General features: G+C 43.4%; 2 protein-coding genes across 2 annotated transcripts in view; both read left to right on the top strand.

Annotated features, from left to right (window-relative positions):
* Positions 1-21095, top strand: part of LOC139924609 (E3 SUMO-protein ligase PIAS1-like) — a 46015-nt gene extending 24920 nt beyond the window's left edge. The window contains exons 3-13 of the mRNA XM_071915699.2: positions 11497-11581; positions 11713-11851; positions 12114-12248; positions 13151-13256; positions 13769-13842; positions 14021-14181; positions 15722-15858; positions 16388-16598; positions 17569-17708; positions 18104-18144; positions 18980-21095. Coding sequence (XP_071771800.1) covers positions 11497-11581; positions 11713-11851; positions 12114-12248; positions 13151-13256; positions 13769-13842; positions 14021-14181; positions 15722-15858; positions 16388-16598; positions 17569-17708; positions 18104-18144; positions 18980-19351 — 1601 coding nt within the window. The 3' untranslated portion in view covers positions 19352-21095. The remainder of the gene's footprint in view (positions 1-11496; positions 11582-11712; positions 11852-12113; positions 12249-13150; positions 13257-13768; positions 13843-14020; positions 14182-15721; positions 15859-16387; positions 16599-17568; positions 17709-18103; positions 18145-18979) is intronic.
* A 2986-nt stretch (positions 21096-24081) lies between these two features.
* rxfp3.3a1 (relaxin family peptide receptor 3.3a1) lies at positions 24082-25068 on the top strand. Its single transcript, XM_071915704.1, has one exon. The coding sequence runs from the start codon at positions 24082-24084 to the stop codon at positions 25066-25068; it is 987 nt and encodes a 328-aa protein (XP_071771805.1).
* The last annotated feature ends 706 nt before the right edge of the window (positions 25069-25774 follow it).

The raw sequence follows: 25774 nt of genomic DNA, 5'->3' as shown, positions 1-25774 counted from the left end.
TGCATCCAATGCCCAGCCAGCATTTTGCATAATAAAGCTCCTTGGGCTCTGGGATATATTGCAAATATATGGAAATGTCTACATTTTCCTACATTAGCATTTTAATGGAGTAAGAGACCATCTCGTGATTAATTTGCCTGCGGATGCATGTACAAACACACTGCCTGCAGCCCTGTCATCACACCATCTTTCTCTCCTTCCCTCTTCCATTCTCACTCTATCCATCTCCTGCACATGTTCCCTCCCTCTCTGCTTCCCGTCTCTCCCTCTGTCTTGCTTCCTTACTCCCCTCCATTGCCGTCCTCAGTAAGAATTTGCATGCAAAGTGATGAAATCGTACAGGCATACACCTGTGCCCGCAGAACACACCCTCCCTTCATTTGAATTTGAATCACACATTCACATCATATTCGCACGCGTGCTGTAACACACATGCACACAACTGACGCACAAACGCACTCGTCTGCACGCAGTTGCAAAACCCAACGCAAACCCAAACATGTACTTTCAAATAAATAATGCATGTTGATCGCATTATTGTTCTCAGAGAAACAGAGAGAGTGAGAGAGAGAGAGAGAGAAAGAGAGGATGAGATAGAGGAGAAAAAAACCCTGAGGAAGATGATGCAGCTCATTTCAGGAGGCTGAAGATTTGAATTGGCTGCAAATGAATGATACTCAGCTGCAGCTTTGAGAAGATGACCCTCTTTATCCTAATAATAATGGAGGACAGTAATGAAGCAGCTTGATTAATTGTAATTCACCCTCCCAGGCAGACTCTCTCTCTCTCTCTCTCTCTCTCTCTCCTCTGTCTGAGATCTCCATCCTCTCCCTATTTCTTGATCACACTCTTTCACATACTCTTTCTCTTCCCTGCTTGTTTGCTTCTCTCACCTTCTGATTAGTACTCAATCCCTCCCTCCCTCCTTCACTTCCTCTCTCTCTCTTTCTCTCTCTCTCTCTCTCTCACTCTCTCTCACCCAATCAATCTCTCCCTCACTCATTCACTCGCCTGTGTTCTCTCTTGTAAACAGCTTTCCTTCCCCCACCCTCATTCCCTTGCTCGCTCACTCATTCTCTCTCTCTCTCTCTCTCTCCCCACCCTCTTCCCTCTCTCTCTTTCTCTCTCTCTCTCCCATTATTGTTAGTGCTCCTGTTGCCTTGCCTCCTGTTTCCGTCTCTCTCATTCATTTTCTCTGGCTCCCCTCCCCCCACTTGCTTGCTCTCCTAGTTTGTCATTATCTCTCTTACCCCATCATCCTCTCTATCTCTCTCTCTCTCTCTCTCTCTCCCTGTCTGTCTTATCAACCCCCTCCCTCCTGTGCAGTAGTGTGGTCTCTGCTGAGTCTTATCAGGCAGTGGGATAAAGGTTAGCTGACCCAGGGTTAGCCCTGCCAGCCTTATTAAACAAACTGGTCAACGGTCTCGGCTGCACCAGCTCTTCTTTTATTACCATGGCGACCTTAATGGTTGTTGAACTGCCATCTCATCTCTGTAGAGAACTATGCCTCTGTATTCATTATGGATATCATTGTGGTGTGCATGCATTATACATGATTTAATCACCATATCTTCGAGAAAGAACGTGAGCCCATTTCAGGTTTGATGAGCGTTTCATGCATAATGAGTTGTCACATTTGAATGTTTCCGTGACATTCATACAATGGAGGAAAAGCATGTAAAAAAAAAATGTGCAGGCTGATCAACCGTTATGGATTTGGATCTTATGTTCTGTTGCTCAAAAGATGAGTGTTTCTGTGATTTTTGTTTTAGTTTTTTTGATTCTTGAAAAAAAGACGTCAGAGTTCAGCGGTAAGAATGTTTTTCCTGCCCATTTGGGCCAGTAGGTCAGTTATATTTGCCCCTAGTATATTTTCACTGCCTCAGCAAGCAAAATGAAAATAATCTCTTTTTATGTCCCGCCACAATGGTACATGGTGTGCAGGACATTGTATCGTTATGGTGGCGTCTGTCTGTCTGTGTCTGTCTGTCAGTCTGTCTGTCTGTCTCCCTGTCTGTCTCCCTGTCTGTCTGTCAGTCTGTCTGTCTCCCTGTCAGTCTGTCTGTCTGTCTCCCTGTCAGTCTGTGTGTGTGTGTGTGTGTGTGTGTGTAGACACATTCTTGTACGCACAGTAGCTCAAGAACAATACATGATAGAAACTTCATATTTGCACCACACTTTTCCCCCTATAGAGTAGATAATCTGATTAGATTTTGAAGCACCTTGCTGCATAAATTTGCATATTAATGAGGAAAAACTGATTTTCTTGAAACTACTATAACTCCTTAATGCTTTAAGATGGAGAGTTCATATTAATACTGCCCATATGTTATGTGAAGACAGGTATGTTGACATGAAATAGTTGCTAATCAATGCATTAATTGGCTTAATTAATGATCTCATTTGACCACATATCATGGTGATTATGGTGGGAGATCAGGCAGCTCAAGTGCGTCTTGTTAGATTTACGTAATTTATTACTATCAAATCTATGACATTTACAGTTCATAATATACAACTGCGAAATGACTGAAAAAGAAACACAACGAAAGTCAATAATTTATTGTGAATAAATTTGAAATCATGATTTTTAACAACTCTGTTCAATTCCAAAGAATAAATTGACCCTCTTTGTACTTGTTGCATTCATAGATGGGCCCCATAACTAACTGATTGAAGCTTTTTCGTAAATGTAACCAGCAGTAACATGAAAAAAAAAACATAACCAGAGGGGAAAATCATTCAGCTCGTAAGTCTCTCTGTTCATCCGTCTTGCCAATACATAAATCAGACCTGATAAGGGGTTGTCAGCTAGCTGCTTTGTCAACATACAGGCTAGGTGCTGCCGGCTGTTGTTGTGGGCACTGAGTAGGTGTTTGCGGTAATTGTTGGTGAATGAGCAAGCTCGATCCGCCTTACTCTAAAAACCACTAACGGTACGAAATGTTTCAGGGATTGATTCATCATTTTCAACCCAAGGAAACTGTTGCTTCCTATTTCCTTTTGGTTTAGTACTTTGACGTACCTGCTGCCATGTCCGCTCCCACGTAGCTCTCTAACTCTGAGCTGGCGTCCGATCTGATTGGTCAGAAAAAGCACAACAGAGAGGCGAGTGGGCTAATGGCAGAGCTGAGAGGCAAAGCTAACAGGCTCATCACCGGGTGAGACCAGAAACTTTATTTCTGTATTGGCAAAGCAAAACCCAGGGACTCATGTCAGAGTCAAGAGGCAGTAAGCAGTGCTCGTGTTGTTTTCATTGGCTTCACAAACATACAACTGTAACAACAACGAGGATGATACATTTTGCCAAACTGCAGGCATTTTTTTGAATGAGGCTTATCTAATTAAAACTGAAAATTAAATGCAAACCTTTCCACTGTGCTGCAACTCATTACTCCCTACAATGCACACCAGTGAAAATAGAAACCATGTGTCAGTTTTGTTGAGAAAGTGCAGCGGTAATTTGATCTCCTGGCGCCTGTTATCATTCAGAAAGAAAAATAGATATTTTTCACAATGGGAATCTGATTTTGCAAGTAGGCCTGATATTGTGTTACTGCAGCGGAAGGATAAGTTACATCATCACAGTGTTTTTTTTTTCTTTTTTCTTCAAGCATTTGTTCTGAAGTTAGAAAATAAAGTGACAGCCCTAACTCGGCCCTAACACACACACACACACCTCAGCATTTCGCATTTACCTAAGCCACACTGATGCACATATTTGCAAAACCACAAACCTTCTAAGCCGGTCTTTAGTCATTCCTGTAGCTTAAATAATGCTTACTGAACCACTGTAACACATGCTCTGGAAATCACGCCAACACCCATCCACAACACAAAGCACATAAGGTTCACAGGCTCCACACTAGCCAATACACAACTAACTTTCATCCTTCACACACACTCTCATGCAGTGTAGTGTACACTACCAGGCGAAGGTTTGGACACACCTGATTGAATGTACTTAATGTTTTTCATTATCTTAAAGCCATTTTGATCTAAAGGCTTTTGCTTAAATGCTTAAAATTTGTTTTTTAGATGTTTTTTAGACCATTACAGTTTGACACAGCCTCTTTTCCCTCCCATATAATTGCCATGTGTAATGTGAGCTTATCACAAGGAGGTCTGCTCAAGCCTGTAAATACTGTAGCTGAATATGTCTTATAAATACCGTAGCTCTAATCAACCTTTCCGCCTGTCTGCCACCCAAGAGCAACTAGGCAACAGTAACCATCACATTCCTCAAGAATAATGCAGTCCCCTTCTGGGTCAATGAGTAACAAATATGTCACTTTGTTTTGACCTGTAATTGTATCGCCAATCAGTGTAATTTTGAAAACGCAGAGCGCATCGATGAGATGCATCATTCCAAGTTTTGTCAAAATCCAATATGTGGTGTCTGAAATATTGAGTGTGACAGACGGATGGGGAAACAAACAAGCAATGATTTCATGGTGGGGGGCAGTGAAACAAACTAGTATTATTTAGCAGGGTGAGAAGTTGTGCCGCAGGGTGTTGTATTGATAAGGACACAGCAAGTATCCGCCCAGCTGGAGTGTCCTTGAGCAAGGCACTGAATCCCTACGAGTGCGCTCTTCTGTAGCTCCCCGTGGAGGAGAGGCGAGCGATAACACAAATTCCTCCTTCAGGGAATCAATAAAGATAGTATATCGCAGCATTATCAACTAAAAAGGTCACGGCGGTAACGTTCCCAAACATCTACAGCGCAGAAACCAGTAAACCACCTCCTCACTCACCATCAAAACACAACCTGACATTTACCAGCCCGTACCCTGACCCCCGCATGATCCCAAACAAAATCTTTATCTCACTCTAAACAAGCCAGCCTTCTCACAACAAAAGAACATCAACAAAGTAGCTCTAGCTGCACTCAACTATAAACACACTGCACAAAATGGCTTCCCTCTCTCCCAGCCTATAAAGCCATGCTATAAAGACATTATGAAATGCCCGCTCCATACATTGTTACAGATACCAGGGCTAACTGCCAGACTGGGAAACCTTAATGCCAACCATAGCAAGCATGCAAGCACACAGGAATGTCTTAATGAGCACTATCAATATGGGACGGTGCAGCAGCCTTATGCAGATAATAAAGGCTAATCACTGCTGTTGGGGAAGAGGAAGTAAGACTGCTCTGGAAGGTTTTCAGTGGTCAGTGTGTGGGTGTGTTAGTGTGTTAGTGTAGCATCCAGATTGACCTTTTTGTTGTGGATCCTTCTAGCATTGTAGTTTTGAATGTGAGTGATGGTGAAAGGGTTTTGCATTTGCGTTGTTCTGCCTGTGAATGTTACTCTATGTGTGCCTGTGTTTTATGGGTGTGTATGTATGCATGGCGGTATGTGTGTGTGTGTGTGTCTGTGGTGTACCAAACAGAGAAAAAGTAGCAAAGCCACTAACAAGTTAATAAACTCCAGCTGGGCTTTGCTCTACTGAAGACTGGCTAGAGTTGAGCACATTCTCTCTAGCTTAGCTCACACATCTCCTCTTCAAACCAGACACATCCATACTCTTACCCATAACTGTGTGTGTGTGTGTGTGTGTGTGTGTGTGTGTGAGTGTGAGGTGGGGTCCAAATTAACATTGTTTACATTAAAAAAAAAAAAAAAAAATAGGTACTGCTAGACACAAGCTAACTTACTGATAGTGTTTCCCACTGGTTTCTCGAAGAAATACTGTAATACAATGCTAACAGCTTGGTTTCAGTGCGGCTGCATGACAAAACATAGAAATCTTTTCCCTATAGCCTAATGTGATAAGTGCCTCGGGACCAGCTGTGATTAAGTTGAAACTTAACCTAGTTCCAGGGTACAAAGTCTTGATTTATCCATTACTTACGCAGGGTTTTTCCTGTGTAGAGAATGTTGTTGGCGGTTGTCAAAGCATAATTGCTGAACAGAACGGAAAAATGATAATTTGGTGCTGAAAAATGTGATTTAGAGCTGTTTTCAGTGAAATTTTCCCATGTTCTATTGTTGGGTGCTATACAGTACTCCAGCCAGCAGGGCGGCGGTCATGGGTGCTGTTGTACCCACTCTCTAATGTAGAAGTAGTCGAGTGAAAGCAGCAAGCAGTGTTCAGTGAGATGTGAAACTACTGCTTCAAAACGAGATGCGAGCAAGTGTGTGAGAGAGAGAGACAGAGTGAGTGAGACAGGTGAAACAGACAAAAACAAAGGTTAGGCTCATTAGAGCATCTGAATAAGACATTTACCTATAAAACTTAAATGCTGGGGACATCAAACATCATCGTTTCTGGTCGCCAGCTTCTAACCAGCACAAACTTTATTTAGCCACAGGCTTTTGGTTTGCTAAAAATAATAATAATTATAATTGGTTGTAATAATCAGCGCTATTCTGGTAATATGAATTATAGGCTATAAATTAAATTATACAAGCCTTCAAGACATCATTTCAACTAAACATAAAATACCCCCCTTTTAATGAGTGATCATGATGATTTTCGATGTAGTTGTCCACTCAACCAAATCAATCACAAAGCATTGTAATCAATCTCCTTTCTGATAGGCTTGTTCTCAGACAATGTCCCTGTCCACCATTATCCACTTACTTTTATGCACTGCTTAAGTGAAGGTCTGTCTTTATTATGTGAATAGGCACTATCTTATAAGAGAACCATTCCATTCAAAACCCTAGTAAGCTGTAATTCTACTGGGGTCTATCTTAAAACACAGTGTAAACAGCCTTTGCTTTGACTGAGGAGGAGTGGACCGTCTACCAGTCTTTCTGTTGGCTCATGTGTCAGGGGAGTGATAGTTTAATTTAAGGGCTGGCAAGCTACATGGCAAGTTGACTCAGAATCATTAGTCAATTCAGTAAACACACACAGTCGATAGCTTTTCAGGGTTCTCCTTTTTCATTTGTATGATGAATTAAAAAAAGAAACCCACTCAAATCATTCATCATTTTCAGTTTTGTACTAGTATCACAGTCTGTCCTACAGTGAATATCAAAAGCTGGTGCATCTGTGTGTGTGTGTATGCATCCTAAGAACACTAACAATGTGTGACTCTCTTGGAAATACAGGCTCATACAAGCCGGTCTTATGTGTGTGTGTGTGTGTGTGTGTGTGTCTGTCTGGGCGAGTGAATGAGTGAGTGAGATAGAAAGAGAGAGAGAGAAAGAGACGTCAAAGCTCCTTTCAGCCCTTCTTCCATCCCTCCTAACCACACGCATTGTAACACCAGAGACAAATCCGCTGCCAGAGAGAGAGTGAGTTATAGAGTGATGGAGGGGGGGGGGAGAGTGAGAGAGATGGGAGAGAGAGAGAGAGAGAGAAAGAGAGAGAGGAAGGGAGAGACAGAGCAAGCGAGGACAGAGAGTGAGAGAGCACTTTCTATTTATAGCCCATGTGCCCAGAGAAGAAGACTGTTGTTAGGAAGCACACTCGAGGTGCATATGATTTTGTTCTGCAGTACACAGGCAGCCGCAAATACTCAAAATATAAACGACACACACCGCGCAAATTGTAAACCATGTGGTAGGTGAGATAGGGCATTATTGGGATTGGGGGGGAAATTATTGGCTGCCTGAAAGCCTGATGAGAGGAGGAACTTGATTGGTCTGATAATCATCTAGGGAAGCTGTGTACCTCTTCCCCCGCAAACCCCTAAATGGAACAAAATTACCTCTAGAAACCATGCGGTGTGTGTGTGTAAGTGTGTGTGTGGCTACGTGAGCATGCATGCACGCACACACACGGCTGATTCTGTGCATGTGTTTTAAGCTGTCACTTATTCAAAGCCTAAGATTCTTTTAAGTAATTAAGGCAACAATAATAGTTTTATGAAGAAAATTCAAATTTGATAGGTAATTTCTTCCCCCCTCGCTTACACAGCCTTCAGGCCAAAAGATTCCCACTGAGATCCAGCAATTATGTCTTACAAAATATAGCTGATGTAGACACAAAGGGGGGGGAAAAAATATCCCGGTATTTCAACAATGCTGATGTTGGCCTGTAATGCTTATTCGTCGGTGTTCGCAGCATTCTTGTGGTGAATGCAAAAAGCTTTTGCTCAGTGCAAAAGATTTTGCTTGTTGGTTTCACTTTTAAATCAAAATACAGTTTGTTTCCTGCAAATAGGGAGCACATACATCCAGCTTCTTGACGTTGGTAAGAAAAATATTCTTTCAGGAACTGTTTCTTTGGACACCAAGTCAATCAGTCAGGGACGCCAACAACGCTCAGTGTGACACTCAGTTATTATATGTGAATATTATTGAACTGCTGTTGCAAGTTTGCCAATAAAATGAAGTGACGTGTGAATGATTGAAAAGATGTGTGTGTGTGTGCATGTATATGTTATGCCACATGTCCTGTTGGCTTCTGCTTAGGTCCTGTCTGTATTTTTGTGGACTTAGGACTTGCGCCCTCTATTGGATTGGATTGTCTAAACTCAAGAGTTTACCTGCAGTTAGACAAAAAGTCAGTGTGTGTGTTTCCTGTATAATCATTATATTTGGCCGGCCCGCTCAGGTAAATCAACAGCTGCCCAAGTAAATCTTTGTTTTATTTATCATAAGGCAGCAGACCCGCCGCCTCGGTCAATATTTTACGGAAACAAACATATATACATTCACCTAATGCACACATATTGTCGACAGCGGAGCCCTTCTGTCATGTCGATACTTTTCCCAATCCCAAGTCATTTGACCCTTCCTTATATAGATTTTAAGCCTTGAAATATAGCTAGAGAAAAACCTACCGGCTGAAGAGTGGAAGTACGTCCAACGCATCGCAGAGGATTACATTGTCAAATTAAATGTACCCCATAATACTAGAGGGTCGTTCTATTATAATGTGAAAACACCCTCTGAGTGCCATCCTAGTTTGATTTTTTTGTATTCCCACCAAAATATCTGTCCAATAGGTCCACTTGATATGAGGTAATGTGAAACGAACCGGACCAATGCAATGTAACAACCTAGCAAACTCTGGTTTTGGCTTTAAAAGGACTAATACAGTGTGAAAACACCCTAAAGCTACATTATCTAACCTTTTCATGGTTAAATACTGCCTCATTCAAACCTAGCCTGCGTGAGAAATGTCCTTTATTCTTCAATTCAGTGAATTCACATAATAATGAACCTAATATTGTATGTTGAGGATATAACCTAATTGTAATTTGCTGTATGTTTGCTTCACAAAGCTAGTCAGCTAAGGTTGCAGTAGCAAGTTAGCCAATGGTTGCCTCATTTCACAGAGTAAGAGGCTTTAGTGCCTGAACAAAGATAAGACACTGAGCTCGTTAAATGAAATGTCAATAAAAATGCAGCCAAAACACACAACTGAAAAAATCAACAGTCCATCATTTGAATAGATTGAGGAATAAAGAACGTTTCAAACACAGGGGAGTGACTCTGCTCCTCTGACTGGAGTGGGAAGATCATTCCACCATAATGGAGGCAGCAGAGAGGAGAGTCGGGTTGGGGGTATAGGGGTGTAGGTCTGGACCAAATGCTGGAGGTATAGGGGTGTAGGGCTGGACCACATCCTGGAGGTATAGGGGTGTAGGGCTGGACCACAGCCTGGAGGTATAGGGGTGTAGGGCTGGACCACAGCCTGGAGGTATAGGGGTGTAGGTCTGGACCACAGCCTGGAGGTATAGGGGTGTGGGGCTGGACCTCATCCTGGAGGTATAGGGGTGTAGGTCTGGACCACAGCCTGGAGGTATAGGGGTGTAGGGCTGGACCACATCCTGGAGGTATAGGGGTGTAGGGCTGGACCACATGCTGGAGGTATAGGGGTGTAGGGCTGGACCACAGCCTGGAGGTATAGGGGTGTAGGGCTGGACCACAGCCTGGAGGTATAGGGGTGTAGGGCTGGACCACATGCTGGAGGTATAGGGGTGTAGGGCTGGACCACATGCTGGAGGTATAGGGGTGTAGGGCTGGACCACATGCTGGAGGTATAGGGGTGCAGGTCAGGTCCCTGAACAACCGTATATGCCAGCACCAAGGTTTTGAATTTGAGGCAAGAACCCATGGGCAGCCAGTGGGCGGATTGTAGGAAATGGAAGCATAAATGGGAATCAATGTAGAAACTGATTTACTGACACAATAGATCAGCTTTTGAACATTTTACCAACAAGTCATGATCCATTATGTTTTCCAACTGTCAACATGCTCCGCTCTTAGCTGTAGTGTTAGGCAAGACCGCTTTTATATAATAGCGGTAACTCACCATTGTAATGAAAAAAACACGAATGCTCAGTCAACCATTTATTTTTAATCTATAGTAATTGGATAAAAGTAATTGAGTTATTTTCCCACCAAACAATATAGTTCTTCAACAGCAGCTAAACAATGTGGTTGCTAAGCGACAAATAAGTAGCAGCATGAGTGGAGGTTTTCAATTAGCACACTGATGTTTAAAGTAACTGTTATGTGGTCACAGGTGTGTATTTATCGAGTATTTTACAATGTTTATCTGATATATTATGTATATGTATGAAGGTATGAATTCTCGATCTTTACTTCAAATAGAAAACATGCATGCACACACACACATACATTCATAATGTGTGCACACACACATTATGAAATGCTCTGTACAGTCTCCTGTGTAGTATAAATGCTCCTAGGTGCTTGGGTTATTCCAACATCATTCTAGCAAATACACACGCAGTCAACTGTGGCAGCTTTCTGACCTTGCTTTCTTAACCTGCTGTCTCTTTAATAGAGCCTGGGCTAGTAGGACCAGTTATTTCCAGCACCTGTGGGTGGGCCTATAAATAGAGCCCCCCCCCCCCTTCCTCACCCCTGCCTGAGGTGGTCTGGTTGTGACTCCCAGGAGCTCTTTAGTTTTTGTTAATTTCATGCACCATGCAACACCTACCCATACATACCATTGTTCATGCATGCAACACCCTTCACCCCACTGATATACTGATGTACACATCCCATCTTTTTTATGGTTTATTTTCATTTTTACATTAAAACAGATGTTAATCGTACTTTACTGCGTGGTCTCCCATTCTTGTTGCAGCTTTAAAGGGGACAGAAACAGTCAAACATGTTTTTTGATATTTACTAGGTGTTGTTTGAGATGGAAGACAGTAATACTAGGCATTACCTCCAAGTGCATATGTAGAACTGCTGATGTTTAGGTGCTAAATCAACAATTCTGTTTTATCCAGGGTAAAAAAAATCAAAAGGCAAACATAATTGGATGTTTCGTAGTGTCTTACTTTAGATTTGATAGCCACTGGGTCCTTGGGCTGGTCGTTTTCTGTTGTTTGCATGCTTTATGGTAAGATGTGGTTTTAAAAGTCTGTCAAAATGTGTAACAACTGGCCAACGTATTGTCACTGTTAAAAACTAGGTGTGGAGAATGTAGTGGAGTGATACCTTTTTTTTCTCTTTTAGCTCTATGCTTTTCCATTACACTCATCCAATTTTAATTCTCTCTCTCTCTCCCTCTCTCTCCCTCTCTCTCTCCCACCACTCAATGCAGCATCAGACAACAGCCAGCGGTTTCAGGAGACATGTTTCGCCTTTGCATTAACACCACAGCAAGTCCAGCAGATCAGCAGCTCGATGTAAGACAAACTGAAGACCTTGAGATTACAGCCACTTTATCTGTGCCAGATGCTGAGTAGTTCATGAATAATTCATTAATATACATTGTTTCTTAAGATCTATGTTAATAGCTCTGTTTCTGTCCTTGCAGGGACATCTCGGGGACCAAATGCGACTTCTCAGTTCAGGTTCAGTTGCGGTTTTGCCTGTCGGAGACAAGTTGTCCTCAGGAAGACCATTTTCCGCCTAACCTGTGTGTGAAAGTCAATGGGAAGCCATGCAACCTGCCGGTGAGAAGCACTGAAGACACTACATAAACACCCAGCCAAACATGCCATCATTTTTCAGCCACCATATAACCATGAGAGCAGTCGGATGTAAAGAGTGACAGGCATCCATTTCACTATTTCCACTTTTCTCCCTTCTCTATCTCGTTAGCATCCATCCCATTTCCAAACATTCCTTGATGAGGATTAGAATTTCACTGGTTAAGATTCACAACAAAATGCTGATTTGCTCTTTCTCCTTCTGACATTCGTCTCTCTTATGCAGGGTTATCTTCCTCCAACCAAAAACGGTGTGGAGCCCAAGCGGCCCAGCCGGCCCATCAACATTACCTCACTGGTCAGATTGTCCACCACGGTCCCCAATACCATTGTGGTTTCGTGGACCGCTGAGATTGGAAGGGTAAGAACTAAAACCTGTCACAGCTTCTAACAATTAGCACTTTAGCTGCCTAATGTCCCGTCATAATCACCATGATATATTAAACCAGTTATGCTAATGAGTCCATGAATTAAGCTAATTAATGAATTAATTAGCAAAAATTTCTAAGTCCACATACTTCAAATAACACATGGGCGGTATTAATATGGACTCTGTATCTTAAAGCATGAAGGAGTTTTAGTAATTTAAAGAAAATCGCCTTGTCCTCATTAATATACAAATTTACTCAGCAAGGTGCTCCAAAATCTAATCAGATCATCTACTCTATAAGCTGTACCTGTGATGTAAGTGTGAAGTTTGAGTGCACATGTGTGTGTCTGCACCAGACTGGCTGGTAGCGGCCGGTTTGAAGCCTAGGAAGTGGGATTTTCTACTATAAATCCTTGTAGAAAAAAAATATTGACTATATTTCCACAAAGAAGATGGGTATTCGTCCCATTGACTTATATTGAGGTGGACAGAGTTTTAAGTTGTTCTGCAGCCAGCCAGTAGAGGGCAATAGAGGAACCATCTCTCCAATGACTTCTCTATTGGCTTCAAACTCCTCTGTTTTGGCCTCTTGGTTGGCGCACGTTCTTCTCTCCCTCCCTGCCTCCTCGCACACAGCTGTGTGTATATTTGTCCCAGGGTAGCAGAGCAGCGTAGAGATTAGGCAGACTGTCCTTCAACTGGATGAACCCGGTTCAAGCCTCCGTGGCACCAAGCATCTTCCCTTCCTGTGTGTCCTTGAGCAACACACTGAATCCCGACCAGCTCCAGGGGCGTTTTCCTGTAACTGTGACCCAGTACTCTGACCTCCCTCTGGAGGAGGGAGTGAAGTATCACTTTATCACATTATGTCATGCATACGTGTGTGTCCACAGAGCTACTCCATGGCAGTGTACTTGGTGAAGCAGCAGTCGTCCACAGTGCTGCTACAGAGACTACGGTCCAAAGGCATCAGAAACCCGGACCACTCCAGAGCGCTCAGTAAGAACCGTCAACTTAACATACCAAGCTAATGCTCTGTTACAGTGAACCTGTGTATCTATGGCTAAATAAATCCAACTCAGATATTAGCTGGGTAACTTTTGAGCGCACAGCATGCTGGCTGTTAGTCTACTGTAATTGCTACATACATGTCCATGTTTCCTGCTAAATGTTTCATGTAGTTACATGGCCGAGTTGTCCCCCCTTTGAGATAAGGGAACATTGTATTATGAATCACTGTAATCCATATAGGCAAGATGTGATATAAGAAGAGATCATGATGCAGAGTTGGCTCAATCACTCACACAGCATGAGTAGCTCTTGAATTAATTTACACAATGCCGGCTTCTCTCCTGACCGTGGATTTGAAACAAGTGGTAAATGGGTTGTTGTTTAAGAGTGCAGTCTGAAATGAGCGACAGAGCACATTTGCAGGAAGTGGTCCTGCTGTTTGGTTCTCAGTCACTCATGAGTGTATGTGTGTGTTTGTGTGTTTTATCTCTCTCCTGCAGTCAAAGAGAAGTTAACAGCAGACCCAGACAGTGAAATAGCCACCACCAGCCTACGAGTGTCGCTACTTTGCCCGGTAAACAACATGCTTTAAACATGCTGCTGGTGATTTTTAAGGCAGTGTTTTGTATGAAGATTCAGTCACGTCAAGACTTATCCGCCTTTCTTTTCATCTTCTTTCTTTTCCTTTTCTTTATGTGTGTGTGTGTGTGTGTACTCCTTATGTCCTGACTGCATGTGTGTGCACTGTGCAGCTTGGGAAGATGCGCCTGATGATCCCATGCCGGGCGCTGACATGCTCCCACCTGCAGTGCTTTGACGCCACACTCTACATCCAAATGAACGAGAAGAAGCCCACCTGGGTGTGTCCTGTCTGTGACAAGAAGGCCCCCTATGAGCACCTCATCATCGACGGGTAGGTCACCCAACCCCCATCTTACCATCTTACTGATGACCTGAGAGATCCACAAAGCGATGTCCAAACTGAACAGTGTCTGTCAGTAAAGACCCAGATTGGTGACTTTAAATTCAGCTTGTGCTGTTGGCAAATCACCTTAAACGTGCAATAAATTCACTAAAAGCATCTTTGCCTCAAAAAATACTGGTTTTATGCACCCACATTTTCACTACATCTAGCGCCTGTCTCGATAACTGTGGGTGTATCCTTTCCGCTCACAAAAGAGCTTTGATTGACAAGTTGGCAGCAAATCACACACTGGAGGTGACCATGTAAATTGCCAACTGTGTTTGACGTGTTGGACAGACGTTGGCATATGAAAGCTAACGTTACCTATGAATAAAAAGCAGTGGCACTTGCAGATTGTTTCTTATTTGAGTTGACTGAAGGAATGGCATGATGTGTCAACCTGGCAAACATGGAGAGCACACAGAGTGCTGCAAAATTGAGAATGAATCTGAACGGAGCAGTCCAATACTTGCCATTGAAATAGCCAAGCTCACCATAAATTTTCCTCCTGAGCCTGGTGCAGGTTGACATCCTAAGATTATACAATGACAACTATCTGCCATGTTTGATTAGCGGTTGTGGCAGTGCACAAAACAATTAGCTTCTCAAAAGTAACTATCTAGCTTGCAGGCACAGCAGACGGTTACACTCCCACAGTGAGAAGGAGGGTGGTGTGTTTGCTGGGACTAGGAAAGGTGGGACAAAAAATGCAACCGATGATATTTCCTGTAAAATACATCAAGAATTTTACCAAATTCTAAGCCGATTTTAAAACCATGAGGAGCAAGTCGAGGTTTTGGTCACACAATGTTTATTTAAAATATGACAAACCCAGATTTTCAATATTTTTTCGCACCAATTTATAGCCCAAATGCCTCATAGCCATGTAGAGAGCTGGAAAATTGTGTTTTTCAGTGGAATGGGCCTTTAACCTAAAGAGGCACAAACTAATCAGTGAAATCACCTGCTGTAGTCTTTGGTTGGAATGAAAACCTGCAGACTCTTGGCTTTGCATGGCACGATTCCCATCCCTGAACTAAACTGTCAACCGGTCGACTGTCTTTCAGTTTTAACCTTCGCTAATTTCAAAAGATTGGATAATTAATATTGCCTAATTGCACTCCAGGATTTAAGACTGTTACCATTGCATCTGTCATGAATTAAGTCCATGACTGTTTTTGTTCAGTTAAGAATTTTGTGTTTTGAGAAGAGAGGAGACAGTCAGTTGTTTCAATCACATCCCTATTCCCACCTGTTAGTAAAATCTACAACTTTGTGCAAATCCCATAATTTGTGGCCTTTTACCTTTCTTATGTATTTTACTTGGAGTTGTCATCAGCCTGTTCAGTGAATTCACTCCAAACTGAAATGTCTCTTCATATGCATCATGTATATGCACTTGGCCTTTGTTCAAGAAAGACCTCTGTTGTCTGTGTGTGTCTGTGGGTTTGCATGGATGGGTTTGTGTGTGGTTTTCCTATCCACCCAGGCTTTTCATGGAGATCCTGAACAGCTGCATGGACTGCGATGAGATCCAGTTTAAGGAGGACGGCAGCTGGGCCCCCATGAGGTCCAAGAAGGAAGTGCAGGAGGTCTCCTCTGCCTCCTACAACAACGGACTGGATGGTGAGACAGGCCGATATAAATGAGTGGGGGGATGGGGGGATGGGGGGATGGGGAGGGGGGGGGGGTGTAAACAAAAGAGAGGGTTACACTCACATAAAGGCAGTGGGAGGAGAGTGGAAGTAAAGAAGGGGGGGTAAAAGAGATGTGGTAAGAAAAGAGAGAATGAGATTTCACTTTCCCTCCCTTCTTTGTTTATGCGCTGTCAGTTTTAATTTGGCGAAGGCTCGATCATAATGCCATGGAGTATACTGCCCGTCTCCATAGTAACAAACATATCTCATATGAGTGTCGGAGAAATGCCACAATCTGTGTGTGCATGTGGAATTGTTTGCATGCACCCACACTCGTATTCAACTGTGTTTTTGCACTCGTGTGTCTTTGTTTTATTCTATGTGCTCTCACAAGACTGCACTTCAGATCATATACGTGCACACACACACACACACACGCACGCACGCACACACACACACATACAAACTAGCCTGTCCCTGCCGCTCTCCAGGTTCGTGTCGGACATCTGCGGGTACAGACCAGCGGAGCTCCTCGTCGTCCAGCCACAGCGGCAGTAACAGCAGCAGCAGCAACAGCAAGAAGGTGGAGGTGATCGACCTGACGCTGGACAGCTCCTCGGAGGACGAAGGACAGGATTCGCCGCCGCCTCCGCCGCCGCCGCTGCCTCCCCCAGCCAAACGGGCCTGCCCCTCCATGTCCCCCACCTCGCCGCCCGTAATCAACAAAGGGTCAGTCCGACACCCACGTTTGCGGTTTCATCTTCACACACAGTTTCGATTTTGTTAAATGTGGGAATTAGGCTCATTTTAGTGGCTTAAATGGGCAGCTGAGTATTTGGATGTGAACGTATGTGAGTTTTGTATGGGAACACAGAAGTATCTCTTACATTTTCACATGAATAACACTCACAGTAGAGACCCAAGAGTGCTCATCGGAAGTTTTAATGCATTTGAACTCTTGGATGTCCTCCTAAATAAAGTTGATTTATAGACCTAGAGCTTTGATTTTGGAGATGGATGTTTTTTTCCAAATAAAACTGGTTAAATTTGTCCACTTTTCTGTCCACTTAAAAAGCACATAAGCATCATGAATAGAGAATTAAATGTTTGTTAATTTTAATTTTCAAATGTTTCTCTTTAATGATGATAAAGTATATTTGATTGATTGACATTCCTCTTGAGAACGGGGTGTTTCAGGAGGGGGGATAGGGTTAAATTAACAAAGTATAATTTATTCAGGATTTGAACCCAGGCCTTCTGAAACTACTTTGAGGTTGGATTTTCTGTTGAACTACTATTAATGAAGTGCATCAGCAACAAAATCTTAATAGAATAGGGTTAGGGTTAGGGAAAACACTTCAGGCGTAGAAACTGCTACTGCTGCATTTGACTTTAATTAAGCCAGCGACTATTACTGTTCAGTTCAGAAGTTTGTGTTTGAGCGGAGTGGAGACAGCAGACAGTTTGCCCTATGACTTCTTGGGTTAATATGACATGAAATGGGCGCCTAATTTTAAATGAATGGGCTACTTGGTAAACTTGTAGTGCACTACATCATTTTGGTGCATGCTTTTACAGGTCCGTTCAATTAGAGAATGCATTAGATTAGCGTGTCTGAAAGCTTTCCATTTTGTTGCTCATGTTCATGCACACTCACTGTCTGTTTTATTACTTCCTCTTTCTCCATATCCGTCCTCAGAGTGTTGAACCTGCACCACCAGGCATCTCCTGTGAGCCGGACTCCCAGCATGCCAGCCGTGGACACCAACTACATCCCCCCTGTCCCGCCCCTTATCCAGGACTATAGACCCTACTACCACACCCCCAATGACCTGTCAGGTAATGCACACTCACACACACACACACACACACACACATTCACATTGCACACACACTCCCACACATGCGTGCGATGTGGGAGTAGTGATGCTCTTAATACACGTTTTTTTTAATCCTCCTCTACTCATCTTATGTTTTTTAACTGTTCATCCTTTGAACCAAAGCTGACCTTAGAATGATTTTGTAGTGATATTAACTTAAATATCAAATTAGTTTAGTTCAATTTAATAGGAAAAGGCTTTTTAAAACTAATATTTCAAAAACATCTGTCCAGGGGAGTGTGCCCTTGGATCCCCCAGCTATAATGTGTCTTCATGAACCATAATGTGTTTTTCATCCCTGATAATGATTTTTGTTGATACTCAACGTTGCCTCTGTCTGTACTTGATTTCCAGATTTGAATTTCTTCTCCTTTCTTCAAGGCGACAATCATCAGGTACGTCCCACAGTGCCCTCACGTTAAGTGGAAATGCTTAGAGATACTGATTTTTACCAGCAGGAACACTGTTGGTATTAGCTGCAATGCCAGTCAAACGCTTTGCAACAAATTACAGTCAGGATCCGCTCAGCTGGCACAGAAACACTGGAAAATCAGGAAAGGAGCGTTTGACCTTGGCTCAGCTTAAAATAATGAATGGGTTCCAACTGGGCATTTCTCCAAAGCTGCTACTTGCACTTAAAAGATAGCAAAGCAAAAGCCATGCACTTCATCTCTCTTCATGTGCCCAGATTACAAACTTCCTCTCTGCACTATCAATATAGTAATATCTTAAGCATTGCATACACTTAAGATAAGATTTTCTTTTCTGCTACTGTTACTGGATTCCAGTGGGTTTCATTGATTTTTAAAGACCCCATGAAATGTCATCCTTACTTCCTTGATTTGATGTATTTCCTGTTGAAACAGGATGTTGGGGTGGGACATAATGCAGTGAGGGATCATTCAAAAGTCAACCAATGGAATATCAGTCAGGGAGAGAAAGGCAGTTTGATTTGATTGGAGGGGCGGGATTGTTCAAAATTTTCATTTTCAAGTTTCATTGGTTGGAATTTATATTTATGTCTACTAGTGCAGCATGAAGTCACCATGAAAGATACTGTGTTTTCCAGGAAGTAAAACTAATGGGAGTTCACCTCATGGGGACTGACCAATGTTCCTCATGTCCAAATGTCCAGTATTTCGTAAATTGTGAACCTGACCAATGAGCAGCCTCTAAATGCAAGCTCCCACCTGACAGCCTCCGCTCACTTGTGTTTCTCCCACCGTTCAGCATTACAACATGGTGATGGCGGCAGCGGCAGCCGCCTCGGCCTCGGACGACCACGAGCTGCTGCTCAACCGCTTCCTGCCCTACGGCACCGCCTCCTCCACCTCCTCCTCCCAGCTGTTCCTGGACCAATCGGGAGCCTCGTCGGCCACTTCGCTGGCCGCGCCGACCAACGGCGGCAGCAGCTCGGGCAGCAGCAGCAGCCTGGTCTCCTCCAGCAGCCTCCGGGACACTCACTCCTCCACGCACTCGTCCTCGCACTCCGGCACTCACTCCTCACACACGCACCCCGGGGTGGTGGCGGGCCGGAGCAGCACTGAAGCGGCGGCGGCAGCTATTTACGGCGGGATTCCCGACGTCATATCGTTGGACTGACTGACCAGGAGCGGCGCTAAGGACTTCCCGTTGGGTCCAACTGCGATCCGATGACGAACCCGTTGACAAACGCTTTGACTGCAGGGTAAAGTTGTGATCCAGAGACTAGAACGGCCCGAGTCGTCAAACTCAGAACGCGGGTGAGTTTGTGGAGTGGTATGACAAGACTGCCTCAAGAAGAAGAGCACTATATATTGACGGTGGGTAACGGACCCGGGGGTTCCTCGACTAGACTGACCTGAGAACAGTATATAGTCACTTTTAAGTATGTCAGTTTTGGACATTTGTGTTTGTATACTGACTTGAGATCAGAAACCTGTCCATGGTATGAGGCTTTATCTACGAAGTTGCGTACCGAAGGCTGAACCCACATCACTGCTATACTGGTACCAACCTGGCACAAACAGCAAAGACGCTACCTGAGCAAAAATACAAAGGAGGAAGGCTCTTTTATAAGAAAATGAGAAGCGGCGCTGTGTACAGAGAACAAAATATATTTTCCTCTCTTACTTTTGTATATTAATTCGGGACATTTTTCAGTCTAGTGAGTTGCTTCAATTGCTGTTTTGAAGTGGAGGACTGAGGTTTGTTTTTTTTCCCCACGCAGCTTATACATATGCCTACGTTGCCACGTACAACTTTGAGAACTTTTTTTCTCTTTTAGCTCTATCCTGTTTAAATTTTCCATTGCATTACTCCTTCAGTATGAACTACATTTTAATTCTTTCATCTTTCTCTCTTTCTCGCTTTTCTGTTTTAAATTCATGATGTAGTATTTCTTTTTCCAATGACAAGAACTTTTCAGAGCTTGACTGTACTGTTTATTCATGTACTAATAATTTTATTATGCTTTTAAATTATGTATGATATTTAAACAGTTGTGTATGCATTCCCTTAGACCTTCAGGTTGATGCTATGGGGAGTGTGTAGATGGAAATTAGCCATTTCTGGTTTTGATTTCTTTTCACTCTTTGATTCCCAACCCCTTAAAAAAAAATCTCTTCTGCCGGCATACAGCATTTACCGAATTTTGAGACTCTATTTTTCATTTTGAGCTTCAAACCATTTATACTTGCCAATTTAGAGTTTTGAGCTGGAAGAATAATGTTTTTTTCTTTTTTGCACAATGCCAAAAATAACATATGGTACCTATGAAAACTATAACAATATTCTGAGTGCAGTTGAATCTGTGTGCCACAGCGTTTTCAGTCAAGTGTCCACTTCTTCACTTTCGGTTAGTGGTTATTCAAAAACTTCGACTGCGTCCTTTTTGGAAGTGTCTCTAGTTGTCTAAGTTTCTATTCATCTTTTTGCTTGACTGTTAAATGGAATTGACAATTCTTGATGAAGGTGTAGCTGTTGTGGCAGCGGTGGGCTCTTAAGGAGACAGGCTTCCAGGAGATACGCCACAGCGATATGCTGGGGCTAGTGACCAAGTTAAACTAGTGCCTGTTTGTGTGCATGCTACAGCGTGTTTGAAATGGATAAGCAAATGTGTTTTCAAAGTCAAAAAGAATGTCTTAAGTGGTCAGCCACAACCTTCGCCCTCTTTCTGGTACATCAATCATTTACTTCTTTATCTAAGCTTGTTCTGAAGACTTGACCTGCAAAGGATATCTTTGATTGTCTGGGATCTGGGGGGGTTATCTTTGGGATTAACCTGTGGAAAAGTGGAAGCAGGCTAGTCGGTGCCACTGTGAAAGGTGGAGGCTTTAGCGTGAAAGGTGGCGGTCTTATCTGCCAACTTAGACTGGGCACAAATCCAGCAGGTTAAAAATCCATCACCTGTCTGTCTCTCCCTATGAGTTAGCTGCTCTGTTCCTTGGAAGTGTCGAAGTGAGGTTTGAGATTTCGGGGTAGCTCGATGCTGTAGCTGTCGTTCAGTTGTATGAAAAGTGGAAAACGCAGGGTCTGCTCATACTGAATGTATTGTAGAGTTTGAGGACTCGGATAACGGCCACAGTTTTGGTCACGGTTTTCAAAATCACAGAAGCGTGTTGAAGTCTGTGTATAGATCCGGTGTGGGCTGGGTCAACCCACCCTTCCACCACAGTGACCGTGAAACTTTTCCATTAAGGCGCTCTTATCAGTCTCTCCAAGGTGTTCCACTTCCAGAAGTCCAAGACAGGCAGCTCACTGCAAAGACTAATTAGTCTCCACATTGAGATAATCACTTCCGACAGCAGCCCCAGTCACCCGACATCCCCTATCATGTCCTGCAGCTAGTAACTGGGAGACTGTAGCCACCCCAAAAAAACCCCTGCTTGTCTACCTTTCCTCTAATGCATTGCCCCTCCATCTGTCTCCCTCTCTCTCTATACACCCCCCACTTTCCTCTTGGCATCTTTAACTTCATCCCCTGTCCTCATCAGGGGAACCAACCCCAGCTTTTACATCGGCTTCTATAACATAAAACTTGTCGGAACCAGTCTCTGTGTATTTCCTATGTTGTGCAGTATTTTATTTATTTTGTAATCTATCTCTATATATTATATTTTTACACTTGTTTGATTTCCATGGACGAGTGCGCGAGTCACTGTCACTCGAGAGCTGTTGTGATACAATTTTATTTAATGTGCATTTTGTTTCGTGTTTTCGCCAACCGCACGTTTTGTTTCCACAAGGTATCGTTTAGTCGCTCATACTAGTCGTGGAAATGCGTATTTGTAATTTGTTGGGAGGTGTCTTGCTACATCGATGGGGACGTGATCATAAAGTCCCCATAACCCTGTCAGTTTTAATATTAATCACCAGTATTTGGATACTTGACTAGGTGGTCACAGTTTATGAGTACGTTTGATCACGATTTTATTTATTTGAACTTCTTTTCTTTCCTCATATTTGTCATGACACAGTGCAACAGACTACAGCTGTGCACCTCCATGTGACGGTCACAGATGAAGTGAGAGAGCAGACCGTGTTGAATGTGTTTCTGTTGAAGTGCTCTACACACTGGGGGGGTCTACATGGGTGGCCCTGCTTCACAGCATTACAGTGTCCACAGCGCCCCCTTTTGGTTCAATATCGTTAGTTTTCCAAGGCAGAAGCAGCCTCTTTAATCTAGTTGGCTCTTCTTCCTTTCACTCCCATTCTCTAACAATTGGGTTTTTGTGAGAAAATGTCAGATTATATGAAGAGATGACAAAATCTTCTTACTGTCAGGCTGCATTGGAGTGTTAGCATTATGATAGTTAGATAAGCACAGGCCTGCTGCCATCTCATCCCCTCTCCAACCTTACCCTACCTACATATACAGGTGTGGACACGTGCAAATACACAGCAGTGTGCAGTAGCATATGTGTTTTGAGCTGTGTGAGACACTCATGGACCGTAAAGGAGACACTGGGCCAAAGCCGTTGTCCGCTCAAGATAAAGTGAAAGGAATTGGGCCACTATTATCAGTAATTACTTCAACAGTGTGTTCAAAAGCTCCACAGGCAATGTTGACAAAAGCAGCTCAGCTCTGTTCGGCAGATGCCAGCGTCACGATGCCTCACCTTAGATAAAGGGAACTGTCGACAATGTGTATATTGTGTCTGTATGGAAAACTGAAATTCAAATCCAAATGTGGGAGTTTGATGTCCGTTTGTATACTTTTTGTGTGTCCATTCAGAGCGAGAGAATAAATTAATTTATATATTTTTAGAAAATGAAAGCTGTACTATAAAAAAAAAAGGACTTTGGCCATGAAAGAGTCCCATTTTACTGAAATAATCTCAAAGTCAGACTCAAGTCGACATCTGCACTCACTGCCTTAAATTCACAGGTTCTGTTTTCATAGCTCCAACCCGAGAAAATCAAAAGGCTTTTCAAGGAGGGCAAGGATAAGACGGTGTACAGTAGACCATTGTCAGTTTGTATAAATATACTAAGTGAAAAAAAAATATTTATTACCTGCATTGGAAGAAATTGTTTACTTATTGAATGTTACCTGTTTATGTAGAAAAGTTTAGATGTAATAAAATGCATTCTGTTATTTCTGTCAGTGTCTTCTCCTTTGTTTGGAAATTCTTATCAGCTCTTAAGATGTTTTGCTGGATTGATGAGGATCATGTTGCAGTGTAGCATTGCTGCCATTCATGTTAAGAGCCTCTCCTACTTTGTTGAAGCAAACACTGGGTGGCAGTAGAGAGTCGCTCTGGTGAACCCCTGCCTGAAATGGAACCAGAGCAATTACGCGCGCCGCATCTCCAAACAGTATGGTGCGTCAATGTGGTGACTGCGACAAAATCTTTGATTAATGTCAAGATTTTAAAATGCATGTTTACAAAACAAAGGGAATTGTACTCTTTAAGTAAAACTTGTTGCGAAGTAAGCGTTGCATCGCGCTCCAATAAGCAAACCCAAACGCACAGCACGAATTGACGCGTCAACCCTAATTACAGCTGCTCATCTGTGTGTCAATCAAACATTGTCAAGACTTCACATGCATTGTGGGTGGGTGTGATGGGGGCGCGATTCCTGTCACAGTGCCCGCTGAAAAATGTTATATTCCATGATTACGCATCTTGGAGAGGAGCGGAGTGGGAGGGGGAGGGGGAGGGGAGGAGAGGGGATAGAGGGGAGAGGGGAGGGGATGTCGTGCTCTTATCACTCATATAGTGGCACTCCGTGCATCTGCTTTATTTGGAGAGAGATGAATCTGCCTGCACCCAGTCAAAGTACAGATTGCACGACTGGCACCTAGAGACCTGGAGGTTAAGAGAGTCTGCAGGCTCCCTGGTGCCGCTATGAATGAAGAGAATGAAAGCAGCTTGTTGAACCGGTCCTGGACCGACCTGGACCGCTTCAGTAACCTGGAGGACATCGACGTGACAGCGGACGGGAGCCCGCTCTTGAGATTCGTCATTTGCCTCGTTTATTCTGTAGTCTGCGCAGCGGGTTTGGTGGGCAACTTACTGGTCCTCTTCCTTACCAGAGTCAAACAGGAGAGGAAGAAGTCCAGAGTCAACTTCTTCGTGCTCAACCTGGCAGTGACGGACTTCCAGTTCGTGCTGACTCTGCCCTTCTGGGCCGTGGACACCGCGCTAGACTTCAGCTGGCCGTTTGGAGACGCCATGTGCAAAATCATCCTCTCGGTCACCGTGATGAACATGTATGCCAGCGTGTTTTTTCTGACTGCAATGAGCGTGACCCGGTACTGGTCTGTCGCCTCGGCTCTGAAGAGCCGGACCAGGCTGAAGTCTTGTTCCTCCAAATGGGTCTGCGCCGTTATTTGGACACTTGCGACCGTGGCAACGGCACCCACGTCCATTTTCTCAACCGTCACCAACGTAACGGGAGAAAAACTCTGTCTGTTGAGATTCCCGGGTGGACAGTACTGGTTAGCAGTTTACCACATACAGAAAATACTTGTCGGTTTTGTGTTGCCCATGTCTATCGTCTCCTTCAGCTACATCATGCTGCTGCGTTTCATTCGCAATCGGAGTATGAAAAGCAGCAACCCCAAACGGAGCTCCAAGGTCACCAAGTCTGTCACCATCGTCGTGCTGTCCTTCTTCCTGTGCTGGATGCCGAACCACGCCATCACCTTGTGGAGCGTGCTGGTCAAACTGAACGCTGCAAACTGGGATAAGGCGTACTACATAGTCCACACTTATGTGTTCCCAGTGACCGTCTGCCTTGCGCACACCAACAGCTGCTTAAACCCGATCATTTACTGCCTCATGAGAAAGGAGTTTAGAAACAAGTTGAGGGGCTTGTTATACCGGGGATAGCATTTTGATATAAGTTTGATGAATGATTAAACTTGCCACTAACACACATAGCCATGACGCACCGGGGGCGCACCGCAAGTATGCACGGAACAAAGAAGGAAACCTGTCCAAAAGCACAGTCATGTAAAAAAAAAAAAAAAAAAAAACATTATTTTGAAGGGATATACTCGATTCGATTAGATGTTGCTCTCATCCACGCTTTTTGTCACTAAATCTTCTGTGTAGTGGCCAATTTCTATAGAGAAAATCCGAGTTATTCTGGGTTAGCTGGCTCAGATTTATGCATATGAGTCGTTTACTTTTGTGGAAAAAAACGTATGACCATTACGGCTTTGCATGCTGAATTATCATTGTGAATAATATATCCCTTGTCCACGAAATGTAATTGGCTGCGTGCGTAATTGCGCATGACAATTCGTATTAACGTGCAGTAAGTGTGATTGCATGAATAATTGCACAGGTGAAAACTAGCTGAGCGCTCGTTACATCCCTGCCAGCTGCGAGCGTCGTGGCAAATAATGTAATCTTGTTTTTCTGTGACAGTCATGACTGCAGACGGCACCTTTAATCTTTTAGCAAGCCGTCGAGACCACAAAGGGTTTGGAGTGGGAAGGATATTACAAGTCATTTGTTTACAGTCTTGAATAACATCATGACTACTGAGTGGCCAGATGAATGACGAGAACAACAAAACGTATTGATATTT

Source organism: Centroberyx gerrardi, chromosome 1 (assembly GCF_048128805.1).
Source record: "Centroberyx gerrardi isolate f3 chromosome 1, fCenGer3.hap1.cur.20231027, whole genome shotgun sequence".
NCBI lineage: Eukaryota > Metazoa > Chordata > Actinopteri > Beryciformes > Berycidae > Centroberyx > Centroberyx gerrardi.
The sequence above is the reverse complement of the archived record's forward strand: the minus strand, read 5'-3'. Positions and strand labels throughout refer to the sequence as shown.

Excerpts from the sequence above, each read along its gene's own strand:
- rxfp3.3a1 (XM_071915704.1), top strand. The coding sequence starts at position 24,082 with ATGAATGAAGAGAATGAAAGCAGCTTGTTGAACCGGTCCTGGACCGAC.